Genomic DNA, 20,789 nt, shown 5'->3' on the forward strand with positions numbered 1-20,789 from the left:
GGCTGATATTTTGAACTGAGCCTCTTTTGTTAATGTCGTAATGTTGCGTTACTGACCTCTGAATTCATTCATTTTCACAACCGCTTCATTCCCTGTTGCGGGGGGGAGCCTATCCCAGCTTGCCTAGGGCGTGAGGCGGGGGAAACTCCAGGAGTGATGCCAGTGCACCGCGGGCCCTCTGAATGATGAAAGTTTAAATTTTTTATTGAATTAAAGCTACTGTATATGAAAATGTAAAGTTAATTGTTTTCGAATAGGAATAGATACAGAATTAAACCCCCCCCATTATATTTATAAGTCAGTCTAATAATGTTGTGTAAGTATATATATATATATATATATATATATATATATATATATATATATACATGTACAGTATATGTATATATATACGTCTTTCATCTTTATCTGCTTCTACCGCTTTTGCGGGTCACGTGTGTCGCTGGAGCCTATCCCAGTGGACTTGGGGGCAAGAGGTGGGGGACATTTTGGGCACTACGCCAGTGCACCTCAGTGTACACATACAAACACACACACATATATACACTGTATATATACATATATATACATATATATATATATATATATACACACGGTATATATACACATACTTAGTATACATACAAATAAAATATATGTATATGCATATATATATGTATGTATATATATATATACACTTACACGTATATATGTATAAACACACAGTATATATATGTGTGTATATATATTTATAATTACACTACATTGATAGATTGACTTATAAATACTGTACATTTCATTTATATACGTCCGACTAACCGGCTTCTCCTCCGTACGAGCGGACCGGGACACGAACACCGCCGGTAAGAAGAAAGGAGGTGGATTAATCATCTACACCAACGATAGATGGTGCCATCCGGGACATGTGACGGTGAAATCAACACTGTGTAACCGCGACCTGGAGCTAACAGCTGTTAGCATCAGACCCTACTACCTGGCGCGTGAATTCTCACACGTCATTGTCCTCGCCGTCTACATCCCTCCACGGGCGGACCCTGAGACGGCACGAGAGACCATCTGTGGGACCACCTCTGCTCTTCGGACCCGGCACCCGGAGGCGCTCGTCATCATCACCGGTGACTTTAACCACGTCACCTTGGACTCATCTCTCCCCACAATGGTCCAGTGTGTAGACTGTCCCACACGGAAGAACAGAACCATCGATCTGTTCTACGCTAATGCTAAGGAGGCATACACCGCCGGCCCCCTCCCTCCACTGGGTAAATCAGACCACAACCTAGTGTACCTGCAGCCCACCTACATCCCGCTGGTGAAACGGCTGCCAGCAACAACACGACAGGTCAGGAGGTGGTCCCCGGAAGCAGAGGAAACGCTGAGGAACTGCTTCCAGATCACCGATTGGGATGTTATTGTGGGCTCACACAGGGAGGACATTGAGGGGGCAGCTCAGTGTTTTACAGACTACATAAACTTCTGTGTGGACACCGTGGCCCCTGTCAGGACAATCAGGTGTTACCCCAACAACAAACCATGGGTAACCAAGGAAGTCAAGGCTGTCCTGAACAGGAAGAAGCGGGCGTTCAGGAGCAAGAACGAGGAGGAGATGAGGAAGGCCCAGAAGGAAGTGAGACTCTGCCTGAGGGAGGCCAAGGAGGCGTACAGGAGGAAGCTGGAGAAGCAGCTGGGGCGCAACCAAGTGCGGGAGGTCTGGAATGGGATGAGAACCATCACCGGACACGGGAAAGGGCGCAGCACTGTGGAGGGGAATATTGAACGAGCGAATGAACTTAACAGCTTTTTCAATCGGTTCAGCTCCCCCACCACTCCCGGCTCCTCGTCCCAGGCCTCTCCTGGCCTACAGGCCTCTCCTGGCCCTACAGACCGCTCCACTGATGCTCCCTCCTCCTGTGCTTCCTCTCCTTCCACCCCTGCCACTTCTCCCGAGCCCACTCCAAGAACTGCGAAGCTCAACGGCCCCACCTCAACCACTGGACTTCCAACCTCGCCACAACCTCCTGCTCCCACCACGACCGAGACCATCATCACTGCAGACCTGGTGACGACAACGCTGAGGAGGCTCCGTCCCTACAAGGCGGCTGGACCAGATAAGGTCTCCCCAAGACTCCTCCGAGCCTGTGCTTCGGAACTAGGGGACCCCCTGCAACAATTGTTCAACCTCAGTCTGCGGCTGGGGAGGGTCCCGTCACTGTGGAAGACCTCCTGCATTGTCCCTGTACCCAAGAAAGGACGCCCTACTGAGCTCAACGACCACCGACCGGTCGCTCTTACCTCCCACGTAATGAAGACCCTAGAGCGACTGGTCCTGGAGCTCATGCGTCCACAGGTGCAGGGTGCTATGGACCCTCTCCAGTTTGCCTATCAGGCCAAGGTTGGGGTTGACGATGCTGTCATGTACCTCCTCCACCGCACACTCTCCTACCTGGACGCCGGGGGCTGTGCCGTCAGAGTGCTCTTCTTCGACTTTTCGAGTGCCTTCAACACCATCCAGCCCCAGCTCCTGCAGGATAAACTGACCTCCATGGCTGTGGACCCCTACCTCGTGAGCTGGATTACGGACTACCTAACGGACAGACCCCAGTACGTCCGTATGGGGGACTGCTTGTCTTCTATGGTGACCAGCAGCACGGGGGCGCCACAGGGGACCGTTCTATCCCCCATTCTCTTCACCCTCTACACATCAGACTTCAAGCACAACTCGGATACATGCCACATACAGAAGTACTCCGATGACACCGCGATAGTGGCATGTATCCGGGAGGGTGATGAGGGGGGGTACAGGGCATTGGTGGCTGACTTCGTGGAGTGGTGCCAACAGAACCAGCTCCAGCTCAACGTCTCCAAGACAAAGGAGATGGTTCTGGATTTCCGGCGGGCACCTCCCTCTCCACAGCCGGTGATCATCAAAGGCAGTGAGGTGGAGGTGGTAGAAAACTATCAGTACCTGGGACTGCAGCTAGACAGCAGACTGGACTGGTCACTCAACTCCAACTGTGTGTACAAGAAGGGGCAGAGCAGGATGTACTTCCTAAGGAGGCTGGCCTCCTTCAACATCTGTCCTAAGCTCCTTTTCATGTTCTATCAGTCCGTAGTCTCCAGTGTGCTGTCATACGCCATTGTGTGTTGGGGTGGGGGGGCCAGGAAAAGAGATATGGACCGTCTGAACAGACTCATCCGCAGAGCGGGCTCAGTGGTCGGGCTGAGCCTGGACTCTGTGGATATGCTTCTGGAGAGCAGGACCATGTCTAAAATTAAGGCCATCATGAACAACACCAGGCACCCCCTACACACCACCTTCTCCCAGCAGAGAAGCACCTTCAGCGGCAGACTGCTGTCACACAGCGCCTCCACAGAGAGGCTGAGGTCCTCCTTCGTGCCCCGTGCCATCAGGGGGTACAATGACTCTCTCAGGAGGAGCGGGGGGGAGGTCGCGAGGTCAGCACGGGGTTGAATGGATTTAATTTAATTTAAATTTAATTTTATACTGTTGTATATATATATATATAAAATTTATTTATTTTTTATACTGTTTTTATATTTTAATTCAATTTTATACTGTTTAGATTTTATTTTATACTGTTTATATTTTAATACTGTAATATTTTTAAATTTTATACTGTTTATATTTTTAGTTATAGTTTAGTATATAAGTCCTGTTAGTGCTGCATGTGTCTGTTAGTGTAATGTATGTCTTGTGGTATGTCCTGTGATGTCAGTGTTTCCTTTTCTCCTGGTGTTTATCCAGTATTATTTGTTAAGTAATGCCTGAGCAGTGGATATATGCAATTTCCTCCGGGATTAATAAAGTATCTATCTATCTATCTATCTATCTATCTATTTATTCAGTATATATTCCTATTCCAAAACAGAGAATTTTACATTTTACGCAGCTTTAATTCATTAAAGAATTTAAGGTTTTATAATTCAGAAGTCAAAAATGTAACATTAAGACATTAACAACATACATATACTCATATATACAGTATAAGTGAAAATATCCCGCTTGACTGGGTATTCCCACCCACAGCGGTGACGTCACGCTTCTTTTAAATCATGACCGTTCTGAAGCACGCGCCTGTGTTCGCGGCACTCACTCTGACAACTCTTTAAGCCAATCACGTCACGGAACTCTTCATCCTGTCCAACCAAACCATTTGTTGTTACGATGTGGGCGGGAATTAAAAGTACAAATTTGTCAAGTCAATCTTTCGCTTTGCAACAACAGTAAATGGTGAAACTGAGACTTTTATTGAACCAGAAGTACTTTTATCCATATTTTACAATATCTTTGTGACGACAAAGCAAAATGTATTTTTCACTTTAATGTCGCTGCTGTCTGGTTGGTAGTTTGTAATGTTAGCGTTCACTAAACAAGCGTTTGTGTACCTGTTTAGTTAGCATAGCTATGCTAGCTAGGGGGCTGTACTGTCATTTTCAGATGCCTGTAATAGTATATTGATGAATTATTAGTTGATTATCTCAGACATTTACAAACAATAACACTTATTGGAAAACTTCCTTGAACTCCTTAAATCTTATGCCATGATTAGGTGACGACTAGCTGAAGCTAATGCATACTCCTTGTATCCTAATGTTGGAAAACAAGCGTTTAGCCGAGGATGTGGTCAGATTGCTTCGACTGACGGATGCCGGCCTGATAAGTGTGGGACAGCAGCCGAGGTGAGCCAACTTCATGACAGGAGCATTTTAAATCAGCTTTTAATAGCTGCAAATACCTTACAGCCACTAACACTATATTGCATGTGCCAATATGTGTTAATTAACTGGTTTCTCACTTTAATATGTGCATGTGTTAAAGTGCCAATTGTCTTAAATACCTACCTGAGAAAATTGGACTACTACCAATTTTCTTAGATAGTAGTCCTGTCAGCACAGCTCATGTTAGGTCATTTGTGCGTCAACATACCTCACATTATATGTTATTGTTTTGATATGTAAAATGGTCTCTGCTGCTGTAGCATTGGCTGGCTGGACTCAGGCAGATATGATTTGGGGTTCTTATATGAGTAAAACCACATGTGTCAAACTCAAGGCCCCCGGGGGACAAATATGGCCTGCCACATCATTTTATGTGGCCCGAAAGAGCATAAAAGGTCAGAGTCTAAAAATAAATGGGTCAAACGTGTGCTTTGAACAAAACTAAATTTCCCAAAATGCAGTAATTAAGCCCATTTTAACTCTTAACAAAAACGTTTGGAACAAAGTTAATGTCCTAACTTTTGTGTGGTGTTATTTTTATTTGTTTGCTTGGATAGTTTTGATCCTTGACTGATAGAGTTCTGTGGGTTTAATAACTTGACAAATATAATAGAGCAGCAAGCAAACAAATGTCTTCTGTGAAACTGTAATGTTTGTAATTTGAATAAGCAATAAATTCAGAGTTATTTAACATTAGGGAGCAGTTAAATTTATTTTATATTACACTGAGTTACATTTAGTTACATATATAGGTTACATGTGGCCCTTTGAGGGCAGCCGTTATGCTGATGTGGCCTCCCGGTGAAAATGAGTTTGACACCCGTGTTCTATGGTAAAACGGGCACAAAGATGGAGTCAGGTGTGAGCAGAAGAGTCTTCATGGCTTCATCCTACTAGACCTGCTGATCCCTGCTGACTCTATTTCACAATACATGACAGTAAAAACCTGTTATTAGGTGAGCTGGAAGCCATTATGTTGCTGGGAGCTTGATCTCACTGTCATGCAGCTCTAGAGTCAGGAACAAGGTTAAGATGAAAATGATCAGATATACTGAATATCATACACAACTCTAGTATAAACACATTCTTCACGTTTATACCTGTGTTCTACCTTCCTATTCCATCAGCTTTTTTTAATAACGGCTGAGTTGAGATGGACACTGTTCCCTCAGGGAAGAGGTTAAGCTGCTTGCGTCAGGAGAACGCCTGTCTGACCCCGCATGATGAGCACCTCATCAATGACCTCGATGCTATGCAATATAAACTGCCCACCTTCAACTTGCAGGTACGACATCGTCACTAAGCAAAAAACTTGTTAGGTTATAATAGAGTAATATTAAAAATAGAGTTGTTGTTATTCAGACACATGCTTATCTTTTTTTAGGCCAGCCTAAGAGGGCGCACAGTTGGCGTCAGAAACAATCTGACTGTCATGAGTGAGCAGATTTCTCACCTCCAGGAGGAGCTGGACGCCCAAGCAGAAGAATTAAAGTAATCTTGCAAATGAATATCTATTTGTTTATGTGAAGATCAGATACTGACATGGTGTGAAGACGATGCCTTTTTTTTTAGGTGTGGCATACAGTCACTACAGTACTGGAATTGTCTTTACCTTAGAACTGATGTAACGATCTCTTCTTGAACGGCGCTATAACATCCACGTGTGTTTCCAGGTGTAGCCAAGAAGCAGCGGCTCACAGTGACATTATGGTGGCGACTCTCAGTGAGGAGCTGAATGCACTCAGAGAAGAGCTGGAAACCAAGACAGCATTAGGAAAACGGTGATCCTTCTATTTAGACTTATGAGGAATTTGTATACTAAATTAATTATTGACTTTCACGACGTTATGAATTTTAATGTTTTAATGTTAATGTCTATCTCATCTCTTACAGGGCAGAACAACAAAGAAACCAAGCACTTCAAAATGCTGAGACACTCAAAGAAGCTCTTAAAGATTATAAGACCAACATTTCTGTTAAACTTCAAAAGGTTAGTTTAACGTAATCAACTTTTTTTTTTTAAATGAATTATTTTTAATTGCCTGTTAACTTATTCTCTCTTGTGTTTTTCAGTTGATTGAGAGTGAAAGCAAAGTCAAAGAGAGTCTCATTGAGTGTGACAGACAAAAAGAAGAGCTGGAAATGAAATGCACTGTGATGGAGGGGGAGAAGGTGGAGCAGAGCCACATGCTTAGGTCAGCACTACTTACTTCATTTTTTTTCTGCACTTGATATTTCAAATGAAGACTTTCCAAATAAATGGTATCGAGTTTAATGTAAGTAATTCCAGATCTTTCCTTCCAGCCAGCTGAAGGAGGACCTGAGACAGGTCAAGGCTTCGGCTTCTGTGTTACAGACTCAGCTTGAAGAAAGGGAACAAAAGATGCTACAAATGGAACGGCGGCTTACGGAGTGCGGAGCGGAGCGCAGTAAGCTGGCCTATTTGAACAAGGAACTGGAAGCCCTGCGAACTTTAACCGAGACTCAAGAGCAGAGGGTGGCTCATAGCCACAGAGAGGCTCAGCAGAGCCAGGCAGAGCTGGCCAGCCTGGAGGCCATATTGGCCATGTTGCATCTACGAGAGGTGGAGAGGAATATTATCTATTATCGTTGTGCTTCCATGTCACATGATTTTATTTACTCACTATTGATCGACCACATCAGTTTTCCAAAAATGGTTTTGATACCAGTGTTGCTGTCCAAACAATTTGTTCTATTCATCTGTAATGTTGTTCAGTGTTTATTGTTGTCACGTGTCACACTTTAATCTCAGGGTGCTGTGGGGCCGCTTTGTGCCAGACCCTGTATGCTGCCCTCTGCAGACTGTTCAGGAGCTGCACACCTTCTGGTGATAAAGCCAGGTATGCTAACAGGATGTGTATATCACTGAGATATACCATCTGGGTCAATTAAAACAGATATGCTCTTCCCTAACATGATATAAAGCTTTTATGTCTCCTGGTCTTCGTGCAGGGGAAGGCTACCAGCAGGTACTGAGGGTCCTGCAGGCGATGGAGGCTGACCGGACCAAACAGAACCTCCTGGTGGAGAGGCTCCAGGAGCGTCTGAGCAGAGCCCAGGAGGAGATCTCCACCCTGCAGAGCTCCATGGCCCAGAGAGCCTCCCACTACAAAAGCCTCCACACGGAGCTGCTGGACAAAGTCAGCCAGGCCAGCGACACCGAGAAAGAGGTCACTTCACATCTACTCTCCCTTCATTGTGTGTGTGTACACACACACACAGACACACACACACACAGACACACACACACACACACACACACACACACACACACACACACACACACACACACACACACACACACACACATACAGTGCACAGCAATAATGAGTACACCCTCTTTGAAAAGTAACATTTCATACAATATGACAAGGAACACAAAAATATATTTCCAAAATGTTCACAGACTAAGTTAAACACAGGATCTGTTGAGCTTTTAAACTTAAAACTAAGGTCAATAATAAAACTTAAGTTTGTTTTTTTCCGTTTTAGTAAAATTAGTGTGGTGCAGAAATGAGTACACCCCACAACAAACACAACTACATCCAATACATTTAGTACTTTGTATGGCCTCCATTACTTGCAATGACAGCCCCAAGTCTCCTTGGCATAAAGCGCACAAGTTGACAACATTTGACCACATCAATCTTTCTCCATTCTTCAAGGATGACCTCTGTTAGAGCTTGGATGTTGGATGGAGAGTGATACTCAACCTGCCTCTTCAGTATTCCCCAAAGATGCTCTATAGGGTTCAGAGCAGGTGACATACTTGGCCATGGAATCACTCTTACCCTGTTCCTCTCCAGAAAGTCAGCAGTTGCCTCAGATGTGTGTTTTGGGTCATTGTCATGTTGAAAACTGGCGCGACAACAAACTTCCCGAAATGATGATCTCATCAATGAAGTGCAGTTCTCCATCACCCGCAGCACTCATGCAACCCCACATAAGAACACTACCCCCTCCATGTTTCACAGTGGGCACCATGCACTTTTCCTTGTACTCCTCACCCTTGCGACGCCAGACCGTTTTGAAGCCATCAGTTCCAAAAAGATTGATTTTGGTCTCATTACTCCAGAGTATAGAGTCCCAGTAGCCTTCATCCTTTTCAGCATGGGCCCTGGCAAACTCTGGGCGGGCTTTTTTGTGACTGAGCTTTAGGAGAGGCTTCCTTCGGGGACGACACCCATTCATGCCTTTCCGCTGCACTGTATGGTGTATTGTGTCACGTGATACAATCACTCCAATTTCAGCCTCTACCTCCTTAGCCAACTGTTGTGCACTTACATTCCGATTTTCCTCAACTTTTCTCATCACAAGACACTCCTGCCTGGGTGTTAATTTTCTTTGCCTGCCTGTACGTCTCTGTTCTTTGGTTGCAGTTCCATCTGTCTTGAATCTTTGGATCACTTTTGGGCCGTGTTCTTACTCATTTCTGCACCACACTAATTTTACTAAAACAGAATAAAAACAACTTAAGTTTTATTATTAACCTTAGTTTTAAGTTCAAAAGCTCAACAGAACCTGTGTTTAACTTAGTCTGTGAACATTTTGGAAATATATTTTTGTGTTCCTTGTCATATTGTTTGAAATGTTACTTTTCAAAGAGGGTGTACTCATTATTGCTGTGCACTGTGTGTGTGTGTGTGTGTGTGTGTGTGTGTGTGTGTGTGTGTGTGTGTGTGTGTGTGTGTGTGTGTGTGTGTTTGTGTGTGTGTGTGTGTGTGTGTGTGTGTGTGTGTGTGTGTATAATATATATATATGCTATATATATGCTATATAAATTTTCCCGATAATTTATATAGCAGTCCCAATCAGAGGTATGTTTTTCAGTTATCGACATAAATTTATAGGATGTCATTAAATACTTATGGTGCTATAGAAATGGCATGTTACCAGTGCTTGTTATTATTATTATTATTATTATTATTGTCACATTTAGCAGCTTTTTTTCCTAAATTTTACCTCAGCTGAAAAGAAAAAGTGCTCGTGTGGCTTCACTGGAGAAACAGCTGCAGGAGAAAACCTCGGCCTACACTCAGTCCGCGCTGACGAACACTGAGCTGGAGAAGCAGCTGCTGGTACAACATGCATACTCTTTGTTTCTTCACATTTTTTTGCCATGTTTTTTTTCCCTGAGTGATAGTATAAAATCGTTCACAGCTTTTCTGACGTAGGTCTTTTTTGTGTATCTGTTGCACTTGTAAGGTCTACAATTTACACTCCTCCCTTTTATTGTGGTTACAGGAGAAAGCAAGCGCCATCCAGCACTACCAGTCGCTTGTGACGAAAAAACAAAGAGAATACCAGCAGTCTCTGGAAAAGTGTAAAAACTCTCAATCTCACCAATTCACGGAGCAACAGCACAGAATAGAAATGGTGACTTTTAGCTGCATGTTTTTGTTGTTGTTTTTGCCTCCACTGAACTACTGCCACTATTCATTTCAATTAAAAGGGAGATATATTAAGCCACTATGTTTTCACCTTCGCAGTTGCAATTATCGTTCGAGGAAGCTCAGTCTCGGTTATTAGAGATGGAGCAGGAGCTGAACTCTCTCCAGAAGGAGCGGGATGAGGCTCAGAGAGCAGCCGTCTTCCTACAGAGCTCTTTGGACCAGCTCACACAGGTCAGGACACTCTGTCTTAAATGTCAGTCACTGAAAGTCAATCCATGTTTAAGCTGATGATTTGAATTTACTTTAATTGCAGCAGAAGCAAGTTGAGGTAAGACACAGCGAGGAGCTGCTGCAGAGTTTCAAAGAGCAAGCAACTCATTCAGCCACCAAGGTTTGTAAAAACACCTGAAAGCAAAGAAAAATAAATATATTCAATAAACCACAAATCAAATTCTAACCACCAATATTCCCTAACTCGTGTTATATTCGTACATCAGGTGCGTGAACTGCAGTTGTCCCTGTCCAAGTGCAGAGAGGAGCTGAACCTGTGTCTACAGAAGACAGAGGAGATGAAGAAGAACTATGAAAATGAGCTGCAGAAGACGAATGACAAGGTATTGTGTTAGTCTGTGAGAGAACGTGTCCACTCTTCCATCTTCTACCTCTCCCTTCTCTTCTATTATCAACTCAAAGCCCACCTTTGAAGCTCATCCTCTGCCCTCCTTCTCCTCCTCCTCCTCCCCCACCAGGTATCCTCCCTGCAGGAGAAGCTCCAGAGTGCCCATCTGATTTGTCAGAGCTCCACTGAGCAGAACGTGCAGCTGCAGCTTTCTCTCCAGCAGCAGCAGACCATGTTAACGGAGGGCAGCGCTCGCATCTGTGAGCTTGAGGAGAGTCAGAGCCACCTGCAGTCACAGGTGAGTCTTAACACCAAGTTAACAGTAGTATTTAGTGACATAACAGGAGGGCATTGTTTATGTTTCAATGCTAATTTCTTTTTTCAATTTATTTATATATGCATTGATGAAGATTCAAATTCTAAACCCGCAATATTGACGGGAATAATAAAGACCTTAAAATAAGGTTTTGACTTGTTTTGTACTGCAGGTCCCCTTATGACCCCAAATAAATCTCCTGTTAACCAGGAATCTAACACAAACTGAATGATCCTGTTATGAACTTGAGGTCCGGAGGCAGTTTCCTATGGAGAGCTGGCGTGTTTTTATGTCATCAATGCTTCGCTGTGTCTCTATTAATAACAGTGTTGAGCGGCAGAGAAGCGACTTTTGTTCTTGCATTTATCACAAATCAGAAAATATTTGTCTGTGATTTTATGTAATGTTTAACATGTTAAAGGATTCTCAGCAGATTCATTGAGCCAAATTAGGCTCAATGAATCTTTCAAATTAGAAAGTATTATTATTACTTTCAAATTAGAAAGTATTATCTTAAAGTCTAGAGTATCAATGTCTGTCGGTCAGTTTTCCTTAGCTATACAGTTAGCGCTTATTTATTCTTAATTACTTTGCAGCTTCTCTTTCAGGAGTGTCAGTATCACTTCTTCTGTATTGAAGTAAAACAGAAATCAAAAAGGCTTGTGCATGTTTTTTATTAATAGCTTATTTTAACAGAAGTCTAAAAAGAGCAGAAGTAGATGCAAACTTACTAATAAATCCTGAACATTCCATAATCTGTATTAGTACCTGAGAGAACCATCAGCATGGGGTTTAAGTTTGAATCGTATTTTATCAGCTGACCTTCATAACAAGTGCAGCTTAGTGCTCTCTATTCATTGAGCAGATCATCTGATCAGTTTGATAGATTGATAATCAAGGAGCATTTTAAAGTAGCAGATTAGGTCACAGAAACATAGAATAAATGTCCTTTTATTTTTTTGGATAAAATAATGATGGATGCTGATGTTGTGTTTGTTCACAGGTGTCCAGCTTGGAGCAGCAGCTTCAGAAAGCCCGCTCCTCTCTGCAGGATGAGGTGAGAAACCGAGAGCGAGAAGCTTGGGAGAAAGACGAGGATCTGGAGGAGGTGAACCGACAGAACGTCCAACTCAGTGCGTCGGTCAGGTGAGATTCATGCACACGTGTATTAATGTTCGCCTGATGAACAAAGTGTTCTCTGGAGTTAAGATGCAGGATATTTCTATTCAGGTTGAATTAACGAGTTTTTTTTAATCACCATCCGTGATATTATGAACATGTCAAGTATTACATTTAGTCCCATATATTTTAAAGTAACTTTGGTTTATATTTTCCTAGTATTTCCTAATAATTTAATGTTAAAATTTACTTTGTTGAACTTGTAAAAACAATCATCCACTGTTGCATAATATGGTGTCTCGAGTACGATTTATAACCGGGGTCATTAGTGTCTTTTTTCTGATATAACCTGCAGCAAAGGCCTCAATGGAGTCTTATGAGTTTACCACATCCCATGTGTCTTAAAGGCATGATGCAGCCCCTCCCTGCCCAACTCTCATCATTATCTGACTATAAATGGAGCTCTGACTTGTGTGAAATCGGTAGATGGGAGTCAGGTTTCTTCTGAGTCACTTGAATCTGTGGGGTTAGTTTAACTTTCAGTGACACGTTCAAACTTAGTTGTTTTAGAAGATACAGTACATTCTCTAAATTCAGTTCAGCTACTCAAACTGCTCCGGACAACGATGGGAGCCGTAATCACAAGGTGATTCCACGCCTCCAGCTGTCGTCCCTTTATTGTACTGTAACATATTTAATTTCGACATAAGAAACGTTGAAATGTTTTTTCTTCCCCTCGTGTGTCGTCTGCAGCCAGCTGACATCGGAGACGTTAAAGTATCGAGGGGAGCTGGAGTCTAAAGACGCCGAGCTGCAGCGCCTGAAGAAGGAAGTCGCCATCAAGTCATCCCAGATCAGCCACATTGACGAAAGCCTGCAGAGCATGAAATGGGAGCTCATCCGCAAGACAGACAACGGTGTGTGTTTTTCTGTGAGAGAGAGGAGACTTTTAAATTTCCCATCCTTTACATGCACCTTAATTTTCCTCTGTTTTAAAACAGTTTTTGTTCTCTCTCCCTCTTTGCCCTCCCCAGTGATGGACCTGGAGGAGACGCTCCATCGCTGTGAGGCAGACAAGCTCAACAGTGCCCAGCAGGTTCAGTTCCTGGACGGACAGCTTCAGGCTGTGCGGGGAGAGTTGGCCGACACTCTGAAGCAGCTGCAAGAACTCAGAGATGTTCTGCAAAGAACACAAACAATTGCAGATGAGCGGAAAGCCTCAGTGGATGACCTCACCGTCCGACTTAGGTGAGGATACGCCCACTAGTGAGATATCCTTCTGCCCACAGGAACAAGATGAAGATGGCGCCCATGAGTCGTTGGACAGATAAGAGCCTCTGCTGTATCAGACTGATCTCATGTTTCCCTCATGAAATACTTCAACAACATTTTGTGTGTTCTTTTTTCTGTAAACTTGTGCTGTTGTAATAATATGAATTTCTAATGATCATTTTATAAGTTATTTTCTTTATTATTCAAGAAAAAAGGTTATGTCATGTCATTTGTTGTGGCTAATTTCACACTAACAATGATAAAAAAAACTGTAAACACACTGTGTGGAAGTATTTTAAAACCAGCTCTTGTCTGAATGTACAATCACAAAGAATTCACAAATAGTTAGTCTTTAGTTACTTTACTAATGACTGCATCAAACCCTGTTCAGTTTTCCGTCAGAACAGGATGATACACAAAAGAGCAGCTGCTTTCATATCCTGTCATTATCTAGATTGCAGTCATAATTTATTTTTCATACAAAAACGGCACAGCAGTAAAGTATACACCCTTAGGCACAATATAAATACTGAAACCAAAGGTCAAACCAAACAAGTTCAACAATAAACTAAAAATAAAAGTCCTGATATTTTCACTGCATTCATTCCTGTATAAATTATACAAGAAGGCAATAATTTTGCTTATTTATTTACTTTTTCCCACTATTACCAGATAGGTATCTGATAAAAGTATGTATGTGGTTCACAGTGAGACCCAGAGGGAATTGGAAGAGAGAACTCATGAGGTCCTAGACATGGACAATGCACTGAAGGAACGGCAGGGGGAGCTCCAACAGAGAGCAAAGCTGGTACTTCACATGCACATTTAATTTGCAGAATGCAATTTGGTGCATATTTCATTTAGGTTTTTTTTTTTTTTTTTTGATCCTCTACATGTTTTTCTTTTCGCCTTTTTCCTCTTTTTCCTCAGCTAGCCCAGTTGGAGGTGGCCATCAGAGAACACAAACAGGAGATGTCGAGGAAGGTGGAGTTTCTGCAGCAGAGTCTGGAAGCCAGAGAGAAAGAGCTGAGAGATGCAGAGAAGGAGCTCAAAGACAAAAAGCTGAAGGTTAGGAGTAGACAGGAAGACAACAACGTGAAAGTTAGAAGTAGACAGATGATAAGAAAAATATGGGTACGGGTTGACAGAAATGGAAGAAAAATAACCATGAAGGGTAGGAGTAGACAAGAGGAAGAACAACTACATGAAACAATAAAAAATTACATCAAGTGTAGAAATAGACAAAAAAGGAAACAGTGAATGTGGGAGTATACAGAAAAGGAACAAAAAACATGAAGTATAGGAGTAGCCAGACAATGAAACAAAAACAAAACGAAGGGTAGGAGTAGACAAGAGGAAGAAAAACTACACTTTAAAAAATATATTAAGTGTAGGAATAGACAGAAAAGGAAACAACGTGAATGTAGGAGTAGACAGATAAAGAAAATAAAACAAATGTTATGAGTAGACAGAAACACAATGAAAAAACAGTTTTCAAACTTTGCTGTGAGTTAACTCAGCTTTAATAGAAACTGCAAGAAATTCTGAGAAAACAACTGATTGGGTCAATATTGGTTATAAAATTAACATCTTTCAAGTTATCATGACACAGTGTGTAATGATACAAAAGTCTCCTAATAATTTACCAAAACAATCCCTAAAGATACGAAACCGAAATATCAATACCAAGTAAAAGTAAAATATTTATTAGCACAAAATAACATTTCTGCTCTACTCTTATTAAATTCCATCTTTGCTCCGTCTCCCTCCTGCCCACACTTTAACCCTTGATGGTGTCAGGGGTCCCAGGAGCTGCAAGTGTGTCAACAGAAACTTCAGACTGTGCAGAAAGAGCTTGAAGAAACTCAACGTCAGTGTGAGGTTTTGACCAGAGAGCTGGATGCTGCCAAGCTGGGTATTAAAGAGAAGGTAGTCACAGGACATTTTATGATTATCACAATGGGGGAGACCTTTAAGTATCTGCTACTTTCAAGAATCACTTTTCTCACATGTGTGTGTGTGTGTGTGTGTGTCTTTGCAGGAGGTCCAGCTGTGCAGCCTGGAGGAGGACCTGAGGCTAAAGGAGTCCCACTGGCTGCAGTCGGAGGCCGGGCTGCAGAGCACAGTCTCCTCTTTAGAGCAGGAGCTGGAGGCGGAGAAGGAACGGCACAACAAGGAGGTAAACCAGATCCTGAGCCGCGTTTCGGTTTTTTGTGCTCAGCCTTCGATCCAGTTTATTACCTGAGAGAGAAGTTTCTATTTTAAGATTACATTATCAGTTCTTTACACAACATGACATGACACCTACCGCTCTGTTTGCAGTTTTTGTTCCACATTGACATAATAAAAATGTTAGTCAAGGTTTTGGGTCGACCTTTATGGTTGTCATTGTTGTTCCCTTTTTGATTTTTTCTCCTTTTAAAACTTCTGCAACACCGTACAAGTTCCTAAAAACTTCAATTTCCCTTGTCTTTATCGTATCGGTCTTTCACACAGTTGAGGTTTTCATTAATTTGTATTTCAGTCTTCTTAAAATCTTTAAATTTATTTGATTTGTTCATTAAATAAAGGTGGATTTTATTCCTGTCCTAATGATGGTTCTCCCTCCACACTTAGCTGGATTCTCTGCAGCAGACACGAGGACAGCTCCTCCGGGTTTCTGAGCAGATCTCTTCCACCATGCGCTCCACTCATGAGCAGCTGAACGTTAAACTCCAGCAGAGCCAGAACGAGCTGGAGCAGGTAAAGGTCCAGTGTGATCAGACTAAAACCCAGCTGGAGCAAAGTAAGACTGAGCTGGATCACGTCCGAAAGCAAAACGTTGACCTCCAAACACACCGGGACCAGATTCAATCCCAGCTTCTTCAGAACCAAACCCAGCTGGAGCAAAGCGGGGTTCTGTATGAGCAGACCAGAGCCCAGAACCGTCAGCTCCATTTCCAGCTGGAGCAGCTCACACTCCAGGTCGCACGTCTCCAGACTCGGCTGCAGGCCTGTGAGAAATCCATGGAGACGTCCAGCGAGTCTCTGCTCATCAAGGTAGATCCTTTAGACGTGTAGAGGAATGAAAGCTTCATGATCTTTTCAGTGTTTTCAAAGCTTGTGCTCTCTTTTTCCCGCAGGAGTCAGAGGTGACTCGTCTCCGAGCCAGGATCTCCAGTCTGGAACGAGCTGCCGACCAACAACACCTGTACAGCCACACACTCTCCCTCCCTGTCCTGTCACACACACACTCCCCACAGCGTTCCTCTTCATCTCACTCCGCTCCACCCTCCCCCCAAAACCCCCAGACTGTCGCCTCCTCTTCTAACAACTCAACACGTACGACGTCTGCCCGACCTGAGAGCCACCAGACGCCTGATTGGCTGCAGATCGGCGGCGTCGACTCCTCCCTGGATCTCCCTCCGAGCCTGAAGGCCACGCTGAAGGAGGCCTTGAGGGAGCAGGATTGGGAGTCTTCCTCCCCCTCCATCTCCTCTCTCCAGGACACAGTGGACCACAGCTGGCAGGGCCTGAGCGCAGCGGGGGCCACGGCGACGCCCGACCACTCCTTTAACCCCCTCACGTACATGGTAGATGAACAAGATAGCAAAAATCTCTCACTGACGCGAGACGGAGACGATGAGTCGCGGCGAGAGTCTGTCTCCACTCTGGGGGGTCAGGAGGCGGCGGACATGAGTTCCCTCACAGGGATGCTGAAGTTTGTGAACCAGACTTTAGCCATGCAGGAGGATCCTTCTCTATGGGGCCACACGGGGCTCTCAGAGGCCGGACATGGATCACCATTCAGGGTAACCACCCCATAATTCACATCACACAGAAATTCAGCTCCTCTAAATAATTGTTCTTTGGTTTAATATAAAAGTAATTGAGTGTAGATGTGTTCTTACCACCTGTAGCATTAAATAGAATTCGTTACCCTCACTGTTAATATCACTTTACAGGTTTTAGTGTGTCAAAAAGACGTAGATTTAATTTATTTAATAGTCTAAGCTTTCTTGAAATTTGAAAAGATAAGAGGTACCTCATTCATTTATCTCATCAGTTTCATTTTACAAAGCTGAATCTGATTCTGTGTTTGTACAGAAATGTGTTTTGTGGGATCTTCAGGGTTCATGGTTGTGTCACAGGTTACAGTGTTTGTGTGATACTGATTGTTTTCTTTTTTAATTTTAGAGGGACGTGAAGGACGCATGAAGCCCCGTCACCAAGGAGACATCAGCAAGGAATAAAGTTATTTATATTAGTTTAACCTTATGTGTCAGTAGTTTTACTTTTATTTATATCCCCCATTCACTCATCCCTTTAATAATATATTTAAATCAGGCTTCAGAGATGTGTGTCAGAGAAAAGAAATGGATCAGTTTAGATGAGTGTTACTGAAAGCCTGTAGATGTGGGCGTTTATAGAATGTGTTTTTTATTTTGTAGTGACTTTTATTTTACCTCGTTTTTAAATAAGTGAATAAAAGATGTTTTTTTCCCGTCCTTTGCAGATGTTTGTGTTTTTGTTTTTTTATGTGCGGAGTTTGTTGAACTGAAGGAGGTTATATTGGTGGTAAACTCGAGTTTACAGACAAACTAACACCAGCAAAAGCATACTTCCTCTGACAGAGTAAGTTATCATTACCAGTAATACCAGTAAAATACTACACCCCATATTAAACTGAGTTAGTTTCCCTTTATCTTGATCTGGATCTTTCAAAACCACAGAATATTTTAAACCACTGCCCTTGTAACATGAATATACTAACAGAATATGTTTAGCACAGCCTAAATAAAGGAAAGGAAATTATGGCGATGTGAATTTGGCTCTTCTTTGGTGCATAATGTTTTCTTGGGCTGGAGCATGGCCGGCTGTATTCTCTTCTTTCCAGCCATCATGCCAAACTCAGAAAACAGGCAGCTTATACAACCTTCAGCGAGACAGAACAAGCTTATTCCAGAGTTATACCTTTAAAATTTTTTAATATCGTTTCATTACTGTTGCTGAGCACGAGGGATTGGGGTATTTTTGTCCCTCGTGTCACAAATGGTCACTCAAAGATATCAGCCCACAGTAGTTTCTTGATCATAAATGACAGAAAAATAGAGAAAGGCTTTTCCAAGCAGTAGTCTGGCCCTGAGGTCCGACCATCTGGTTCAACGCTCTCAGTGTCGCGGTGATTTCCTGCTGACACACTAGGACCCTGTTAATATTTGCATTTCCTCAACAACGGTGTCAAAAGTTATTGAATGTCAACTCTTTTTTTTGTGTGTGCATTTGTGTGCACAAGGTTTATGGCTGCATATGTGTGTGTGTTACCATGGAGATGGTTTTAATTGCTGCCGGTAAATCTTCTGGTCACACACTTGGTGTCATCTAAAATGAGCGCTTCGGATGGTTTGATTTTCACAGTTGTACCAGAGTCTCTTCTTCCTTTTTTTTTTTTTGCTTGTTTTTGAGCTCTAGAGGATGTGGTTCTGCTAGCGGTGAATCGCGTGTGGCTGAGCTGCGCTTTATTTCCTTATTGCAGTTTGTAACTAGGGGACTGCATCATAATAGGTCGCACACATTTTTGCACAAGAAAAGCAGTTCTTGCTTTTGCGTTGATGCAACTCATGAGATTTCAAACCGATTATTTCCTGAAGAAAATACTTCATTTACCTCTCTGGCTTGTTTTGTCTCATTGGTCTGCACAGAATCGTCCACAAATAACTTTTAAATAAAGCTATAAAAATCAATTTTTGAATGCAAAAAGTTTTTGCAGAAAGCATTGAAAAGAAACTAGAGTTGGTTGACTTTGCAGCGGTCCTGGTGTGTGGTTTGTCGTCTCCTTTATTCTGTCCCTATAAATAGTTTGTTCCAAAATGTGACTCATTTGTGTGATTTATATTTCAAATCTGGGATGTCTTCATCCAGGAGGTCAGGTCGGTGGACATTAGAGGTTATCGATCTGCTCCTGACCCCGACGGCTCCCTGCGTGACATTTAACGTGACTGATGTCTTTCTGCAGCCGTCACCAAGGAGCTGTTATCTGAGCGGCCACACGTTTAGATAAGGATAAGTTCGACTTGGAGAAACAAAACCCACGTCTGTGCTTTTCTTTGTCCACACAATAGCAGCCCCAGAATAGTGACAGCTACACATGAAGACTTATTCCATTCCATATGAAACCATGAAAACACTCGGGAGTGCTTTCCATTTGGGATGGAGTTTCTGAGAGGAGAAGCTGAACAAGCTACAGTTTTCATGCTTCATCACAAGGAGGTCGCCATGGTGATGAGGTTTAGAAAATGGCTTGACTCAAATCTGCCTCATTCCAAGTCAGTGGAATGGTGTTCTTGATTCATTATTTATGTGTTATCCATAAATTATGGTTTAGGTCAGATCTGATTCTGCATCTGCGCTCGGATCCACCTTAAACTTCAACCACCTCCTACTTCATCCAGGATTCACTCATCATCCAAATTTGATGAATGCTTCTCACGCAAACAAATAAAGCAAAGGCACAAAAGTGATCACATGACCTCCACAGTCGCTGTGTCAACAGAATCACCTGCTAATGACATCCAGTCCTGAGTCACAGAGAGCAAAACCATGAGTCAAAGAGGAGCTTTCAGAAAGTTTCACAGCCGTTAATTTATTTTAGGCTGGATTATTTTGATCTAATGAGCTACAGGTCGTCCACAACACCGATTGGTAAACTGATACTTTCAGGAAAGATGTTTAGAGATAAAGCTTATAATATTCTTAAAACACGTGGGCCAAGAAAAATAACACATCAAAAGGTTCAAGTCAAACCTCCTAGCTAAAAACCTAGAACAAAGCTAAGTAACGTAGATTAAGTCGGGTTTATTTCGAGGATTTTGTATTCATTCAATTCAAAAAAACTTTATTTGTCCCTAAGGGGCAATTGAAAGCACATAAAGCAATAAAATCCACAATAAACAGAAATGTACAATATAAACATGTATATGCAATGGGCTCATAAATATATATATATATATATCGAAAAAACCGTAGAAATTATAAATTTGTAAATCTAAAAACATATCCGTCAGAAACGCTTCATGTTGTGCCAGCATTTGTACCTTGTTTAAAGCTATTACAATCAAAAATTATTGTAAATTTGTCAAACATAAAATGTGCAAATCCTAAATTAGAAATCAGATTCTAGCCTCAGTGTTGTTTGGATGAATTTAAAGTCGCCGTGAGAAACAAGGAGTGGGTTAGAACCAGTGTTTGACTCAAAGTTGGGCACAGCTGATAATGCTTGACCTCAATGGAAGGTCATTGCTTCATCCAATCGATCATCAGAATGTCTTACTAT

The 20,789-nt window shown here is 42.5% G+C and overlaps 1 protein-coding gene across 1 annotated transcript; it reads left to right on the forward strand.

Annotated features, from left to right (window-relative positions):
• Positions 1 to 4,323: 4,323 nt before the first annotated feature.
• Positions 4,324 to 18,208, forward strand: ccdc18 (coiled-coil domain containing 18). Its single transcript, XM_068341667.1, has 25 exons — positions 4,324 to 4,698; positions 5,865 to 6,022; positions 6,122 to 6,228; positions 6,411 to 6,518; positions 6,631 to 6,727; positions 6,811 to 6,932; positions 7,042 to 7,321; positions 7,511 to 7,598; positions 7,711 to 7,928; positions 9,726 to 9,836; positions 10,003 to 10,134; positions 10,248 to 10,382; positions 10,465 to 10,542; positions 10,649 to 10,765; positions 10,901 to 11,068; positions 12,090 to 12,232; positions 12,959 to 13,122; positions 13,240 to 13,453; positions 14,186 to 14,285; positions 14,408 to 14,545; positions 15,278 to 15,406; positions 15,519 to 15,656; positions 16,094 to 16,516; positions 16,600 to 17,268; positions 17,654 to 18,208. Exons 2-25 carry the CDS (start codon positions 5,891 to 5,893, stop codon positions 17,672 to 17,674), a joined length of 4,032 nt encoding a protein of 1,343 aa, XP_068197768.1. The 5' UTR covers positions 4,324 to 4,698; positions 5,865 to 5,890; the 3' UTR covers positions 17,675 to 18,208.
• The last annotated feature ends 2,581 nt before the right edge of the window (positions 18,209 to 20,789 follow it).

This window comes from Antennarius striatus, chromosome 18, assembly GCF_040054535.1.
Source record: "Antennarius striatus isolate MH-2024 chromosome 18, ASM4005453v1, whole genome shotgun sequence".
Taxonomy (NCBI): Eukaryota; Metazoa; Chordata; class Actinopteri; order Lophiiformes; family Antennariidae; genus Antennarius; species Antennarius striatus.

What these genes read in the sequence shown, in the direction of transcription:
- ccdc18 (XM_068341667.1), top strand. Translation starts at nt 5,891, where the DNA reads ATGGACACTGTTCCCTCAGGGAAGAGGTTAAGCTGCTTGCGTCAGGAG. An exon ending in CCATGTTGCATCTACGAGAG is followed by an intron (nt 7,322 to 7,510) that starts GTGGAGAGGAAT and finishes CTTTAATCTCAG; the next exon opens with GGTGCTGTGGGGCCGCTTTG. An exon ending in GCGAGTCTCTGCTCATCAAG is followed by an intron (nt 16,517 to 16,599) that starts GTAGATCCTTTA and finishes TTTTTCCCGCAG; the next exon opens with GAGTCAGAGGTGACTCGTCT.